Source organism: Entelurus aequoreus, linkage group LG03 (genome assembly GCF_033978785.1).
Source record: "Entelurus aequoreus isolate RoL-2023_Sb linkage group LG03, RoL_Eaeq_v1.1, whole genome shotgun sequence".
Taxonomy (NCBI): domain Eukaryota; kingdom Metazoa; phylum Chordata; class Actinopteri; order Syngnathiformes; family Syngnathidae; genus Entelurus; species Entelurus aequoreus.
The window spans coordinates 8,752,531-8,759,884 of NC_084733.1; the positions used below are offsets into that span (position 1 = coordinate 8,752,531).

At 27.2% G+C, this 7,354-nt stretch overlaps 1 protein-coding gene across 1 annotated transcript in view; it reads right to left on the bottom strand.

The window, feature by feature from the left end:
- Window positions 1-3,727: 3,727 nt before the first annotated feature.
- LOC133644598 (homeobox protein Nkx-2.2a-like) overlaps window positions 3,728-7,354 on the bottom strand; it is an 18,930-nt gene continuing 15,303 nt past the window's right edge. Inside the window, exon 2 of the mRNA XM_062039223.1 lies at window positions 3,728-4,260. Coding sequence (XP_061895207.1) covers window positions 3,728-4,260 — 533 coding nt within the window. The remainder of the gene's footprint in view (window positions 4,261-7,354) is intronic.

Below are 7,354 nucleotides of genomic sequence, written 5' to 3' on the forward strand. Positions count from 1 at the left end.
CACTGTAGTGGACATTTTTAAAGAAAGTTTGTACAAATGTCCACTGTAATGGACATTTTTACATACTTAAGTTTGTACAAATGTCCACTGTAATGGACATTTTTACATACTTATAATTTGTACAAATGTCCACTGTAATGGACAATTTTACATACTTAAGTTTGTACAAATGTCCACTGTAATGGACATTTGTACATACTTATAGTTTGTACAAATGTCCACTGCAGTGGACATTTAAAAAAAAAAGTTTGTACAAATGTCCACTGTAATGGACATTTTTACATAAGTTTGTACAAATGTCCACTGTAATGGACATTTTTACATAATTATAGTTTGCACAAATGTCCACTGTAATGGACAATTTTACATACTTAAGTTTGTACAAATGTCCACTGTAATGGACATTTGTACATACTTATAGTTTGTACAAATGTCCACTGTAGTGGACATTTTAAAAAAAAAGTTTGTACAAATGTCCACTGTAATGGACATTTTTACATACTTAAATTTGTACAAATGTCCACTGTAATGGACATTTTTAAATACTTAAGTTTGTACAAATTTCCACTGTAATGGACATTTTTACATACTTAAGTTTGTACAAATGTCCACTGTAGTAGACATTTTTTTAAAAAGTTTGTACAAATGTCCACTGTAATGGACATTTTTACATACTTAAGTTTGTAAAAATGTCCACTGTAATGGACATTTTTACATACTTATAATTTGTACAAATGTCCACTGTAATGGACAATTTTACATACTTAAGTTTGTACAAATGTCCACTGTAATGGACATTTGTACATACTTATAGTTTGTACAAATGTCCACTGTAGTGGACATTTAAAAAAAAAAGTTTGTACAAATGTCCACTGTAATGGACATTTTTACATACTTAAGTTTGTACAAATGTCCACTGTAATGGACATTTTTACATACTTATAGTTTGTACAAATGTCCACTGTAATGAACATGTTTACATACTTAAGTTTGTACAAATGTCCACTGTAGTGGACATTTTTACATACTTAAGTTTGTACAAATGTCCACTGTAATGGACATTTTTACATACTTAAGTTTGTACAAATATCCACTGTAATGGACATTCTTATAAACTTAAGTTTGTAAAAAATGTCCACCTTATTGGACATTTAAAAAACAAATCGTACAAATTTCCACTGTAGTAGACATTAAAAAAAAAAAATGTTTGTGCGAATGTCCACTGTAATGGACATTTTTGCATACTTAAGTTTGTACAAATGTCCACTGTAATGGACATTTTTGCATACTTATAGTTTGTACAAATGTACACTGTAATGGACATTTTTACATACTTAAGTTTGTACAAATGTCCACTGTAATGGACATTCTTACAAACTTAAATTTGTACAAATGTCCACCCTATTGGACATTTAAAAAACAAATCGTACAAATTTCCCCTGTAGTAGACATTAAAAAAAAAAAAAAAAATTGTACAAATGTCCACTGTAATGGACATTTTTGCATATTTATAGTTTGTACAAATGTCCACTGTAATGGACATTTTTACATACTTAAGTTCGTACAAATGTCCACTGTAATGGACATTTTTACATACTTAAGTTTGTACAAATGTCCACTGTAATGGACATTTTTACATACTTAAGTTTGTACAAATGTCCACTGTAGTGGACATTTTTAAAGAAAGTTTGTACAAATGTCCACTGTAATGGACATTTTTACATACTTAAGTTTGTACAAATGTCCACTGTAATGGACATTTTTACATACTTATAATTTGTACAAATGTCCACTGTAATGGACAATTTTACATACTTAAGTTTGTACAAATGTCCACTGTAATGGACATTTGTACATACTTATAGTTTGTACAAATGTCCACTGCAGTGGAAATTTAAAAAAAAAAAGTTTGTACAAATGTCCACTGTAATGGACATTTTTACATAAGTTTGTACAAATGTCCACTGTAATGGACATTTTTACATAATTATAGTTTGCACAAATGTCCACTGTAATGGACAATTTTACATACTTAAGTTTGTGCAAATGTCCACTGTAATGGACATTTGTACATACTTATAGTTTGTACAAATGTCCACTGTAGTGGACATTTAAAAAAAAAAGTTTGTACAAATGTCCACTGTAATGGACATTTTTACATACTTAAATTTGTACAAATGTCCACTGTAATGGACATTTTTAAATACTTAAGTTTGTACAAATGTCCACTGTAATGGACATTTTTACATACTTAAGTTTGTACAAATGTCCACTGTAGTGGACATTTTTTTAAAAAGTTTGTACAAATGTCCACTGTAATGGACATTTTTACATACTTAAGTTTGTACAAATGTCCACTGTAATGGACATTTGTACATACTTATAGTTTGTACAAATGTCCACTGTAGTGGACATTTAAAAAAAAAAGTTTGTACAAATGTCCACTGTAATGGACATTTTTACATACTTAAGTTTGTACAAATGTCCACTGTAATGGACATTTTTACATACTTATAGTTTGTACAAATGTCCACTGTAATGGACATGTTTACATACTTAAGTTTGTACAAATGTCCACTATAGTGGACATTTTTACATACTTAAGTTTGTACAAATGTCCACTGTAATGGACATTTTTACATACTTAAGTTTGTACAAATATCCACTGTAATGGACATTCTTATAAACTTAAGTTTGTAAAAAATGTCCACCTTATTGGACATTTAAAAAACAAATCGTACAAATTTCCACTGTAGTAGACATTAAAAAAAAAAAATGTTTGTGCGAATGTCCACTGTAATGGACATTTTTACATACTTAAGTTTGTACAAATGTCCACTGTGATGGACATTTTTGCATACTTATAGTTTTTACAAATGTCCACTGTAATGGACATTTTTACATACTTAAGTTTGTACAAATGTCCACTGTAATGGACATTCTTACAAACTTAAATTTGTACAAATGTCCACCCTATTGGACATTTAAAAAACAAATCGTACAAATTTCCACTGTAGTAGACATTAAAAAAAAAAAAAAAAATTGTACAAATGTCCACTGTAATGGACATTTTTGCATATTTATAGTTTGTACAAATGTCCACTGTAATGGACATTTTTGCATACTTATAGACAAAACAAATGTCCACTACAGTGGACATTTGTTTTTGGTTCATTTATGTTGTCAAAGTCACAAAAATGGTGGCGAAAAATAAGCGGTTATGCGAAAATACACTCGTCAACTGTGATGGACATTTTCTTGAAATAATGCGGCAAAGTGTCAAGCAGCACACTGTAAATATGAATGTAGAAAATATTTATTTATACTTTTCCTTCACAAAAGAAATATAAAACTCCAAAGGTTATCCACTTTGAAGGCAAGCTAAGTGTACAATATGATTTGTGGATATAAAATATTGAACTTCTACTTTCTACAATTTCAAACACAATCACAGGAACGTGTCAACAAATACAAAAATGTGCAAAAATGTCATCTTCTACCGTCTAAAAGTTGCTGCTTTGCTGGGCGCTTGCTTGCTTGCTTGGTTGCTTGGTTTGCTGCTTGGTTGGTTGGTTGGTTGGTTGGTTGGTTGCTTGGTTGCTTGGTTGGTTGCTTGGTTGGTTGGTTGGTTGCTTGGTTGCTTGGTTGCTTGGTTGCTTGGTTGCTTGGTTGGTTGGTTGCTTGGTTGGTTGCTTGGTTGGTTGGTTGGTCGGTGCGAGCAAAGACTTCACTTGAAGGAAGAAAGGTGGAGCACGTTGCTCCACAAGTCCGTCCAAGAGGCTGCGGGGTTCTGAAGGTTCTGGTAGCGAGGAGGAAGAGCGTGCTGCAAGGACTGGTAGGTCAGAGCCGGGAAGTGGATCCGAGGATGCGTGGATCTCTCCAAGCAGGCCTGGAAGGACTTGCCGTCCCGAACCAGAACCGGCACCACCACCCTGCGCAACATGGGGGGGTGCACCATCTCCAGGTCCAGCAGCGCCCCTTCAGCCCGGCCCCTCTTCATCTTGTAGCGGTGGTTCTGGAACCAGATCTTGACCTGAGTGGGAGTCAGGCAGAGGATGCGGGCCAGGTGCTCTCTCTCCGGGCCGGACAAGTAGCGCTGCTGGCGGAACCGGCGCTCCAGCTCCAGGGTTTGGGCCTTGGAGAAAAGAACTCGCCGCTTTTTGTTCTTCTTCGCCGCGTCCGAAGCTTCGACTTCTGCCGACGCTTCGTGCGGCTCGGTGGAGTCCGGAGACGCTTCCAGGCTGCTGGCCTCGTCCCAGGCTGGAACAGAACCACATGGACCTTTAGGCTCTTCATGTCAGGACTACACAATATGCAATTAATAAGTATGTAATAAAGCTAAGTCATTTAAGTCAACTAGTCGTAACTAAATACAAATGCAGTTAAAGAAGTAAAATAAAATTAGAAAAAAATCAATGAAATAAGTATATGTGGAAAAATGCATTTAAATAAGTAATAAACTTAAGTAAATTAATTTAATTATATCATAACTAAAATAAGAAATAAAGTTAAACAGGTATAATGAGTAAAATAAAAATATATAGTTAAGTAATTATGAGTAAAAAAATAAAATTAAACTAGTTAAATAGTTATGTAATAAAACTATTATGAATTATGGCATAACTAAAAATTTTTAAAAAATACAGTTAAATAGGTATAAAGAGCAATATAAAAATATATAATCAAATAGTTATAAGTAAAATAAAAAATTAAACTATTTAAATAATTATGTAATAAAACTAGGTAAATTAAGTCAATTATATCATAACCAAAATAAAACAAATACAGTTAAAAAAGTAAAATACAAAATTATATGACTAGATAAATAGAAGTAAAATAAAATTAAAAACTAGTTCAATAATTATGAAAAACTAAGTAAATTAAGTAAAATTATGTCATAACTAAATAAAAAATACAGTTAATTAGGTATTTCGCCACACATAGTGTGTGACAATCATTGGTACTTTAACTTTAACTTTAATAATGAATAAAATAAAAAAAGATATAATTAGATAATTATAAATAAAATAAAATTAACAATAATTATGAAAAAACTGAGTAAATTCAGTAAAATTATGTCATAACTAAAATAAGAAATACAGTTAAACAGGTATAATGAGTAAAATAAAAATATATGATTAAGTAATTATGAGTAAATTTTTTAAAACTAGTTAAATAGTTATGTAACAAAACTAAATTAATTAAGTGAATTATGGCATAACTAAAATTTTTAAAAAAAATACAGTTAAATAGGTATAAAGAGCAATATAAAGATATATAATCAAATAGTTATAAATAAAGTAAAAAATTAAACTATTTAAATAATTATGTAATAAAACTAGGTAAATTAAGTCAATTATATCATAACTAAAATAAAACAAATACAGTTAAAAAAGTATGAGTAAAATACAAAATTATATGGCTGGATAATTATAAGTTAAATAAAATTAAAAACTAGTTCAATAATTATGAAAAACTAAGTAAATTAAGTAAAATTATGTCATAACTAAATAAAAAAATACAGTTAATTAGGTATTTCGCCACACATAGTGTGTGTGACAATCATTAGTACTTTAACTTTAACTTTAATAATGAATAAAATAAAAAAAAGATATAATTAGATAATTATAAATAAAATAAAATTAACAATAATTATGAAAAAACTAAGTAAATTCAGTAAAATTATGTCATAACTAAAATAAGAAATACAGTTGAACAGGTATAATGAGTAAAATAAAAATATATAATTAAGTAATTATGAGTAAAACATTTTAAAACTAGTTAAATAGTTATGTAATAACACTAAATTAATTAAGTGAATTATGCCATAACTAAAAATTTTTTAAAAATACAGTTAAATAGGTATAAAGAGCAATATAAAGATATATAATCAAATAGTTATAAGTAAAGTAAAAAATTTAACTATTTAAATAATTATGTAATAAAACTAGGTAAATTAAGTCAATTATATCATAACCAAAATAAAACAAATACAGTTAAAAAAGTATGAGTAAAATACAAAATTATATAACTAGATAATTATAAGTAAAATAAAATTAAAAACTAGTTAAATAATTATGAAAAACTAAGTAAATTAAGTAAAATGATGTCATAACTAATTAAAAAATACAGTTAATTAGGTATTTCGCCACACATAGTGTGTGTGACAATCATTGGTACTTTAACTTTAATAATGAATAAAATGAAAAAAGATATAATTAGATAATTATAAATAAAATAAAATTAACAATAATTATGAAAAAACTAAGTAAATTCAGTAAAATTATGTCATAACTAAAATAAGAAATACAGTTAAACAGGTATAATGAGTAAAATAAAAATATATGATTAAGTAATTAAGAGTAACATTTTTTAAAACTAGTTAAATAGTTATGTAACAAAACTAAATTAATTAAGTGAATTATGGCATAACTAAAATTTTAAAAATAATACAGTTAAATAGGTATAAAGAGCAATATAAAAATATATACTCAAATAGTTATAAGTAAAATAAAAAATTAAACAATTTAAATAATTATGTAATAAAACTAGGTAAATTAAGTCAATTATATCATAACTAAAAAAAACAAATACAGTTAAAAAAGTATGAGTAAAATACAAAATTATATAACTAGATAATTATAAGTAAAATAAAATTAAAAACTAGTTAAATAATTATAAAAAACTAAGTAAATTAAGTAAAATTATGTCATAACTAATTAAAAAATACAGTATTTCGCCACACATAGTGTGTGTGACAATCATTGGTAGTTTAACTTTAACTTTAATAATGAATAAAATAAAAAAAAAGATATAATTAAATTATTATAAATAAAATAAAATTAACAACTAGTTAAATAATTATGAAAAAACTAAGTAAATTCAGTAAAATTAACATAACTAAAAAAAGAAATACAGTTAAACAGGTATAATGAGTAAAATAAAAATATATGATTAAGTAATTAAGAGTAACATTTTTTAAAACTAGTTAAATAGTTATGTAACAAAACTAAATTAATTAAGTGAATTATGGCATAACTAAAATAAAAAATACAGTTAAATAGGTATAAAGAGTAACATACAAATATATAATCAAATAATTATAAGTCAAATAAAAAATAAAACTATTAAAATAATTCTGTAATAAAACTAAGTAAATTAAGTCAATTATATCATAACTAAAATACAACAAATAAAGTTAAACAAGTATGAGTAAAATAAAAAAATACATAATTGAATAATTATAAGTAAAATTAAATTAAAAACTAGTTAAATAATTATATGTAAAAAAACAACAACTAAGTAATTGAAGTGAATTATGTCATAACTAAAATTAAAAATACAGTTAAATAGG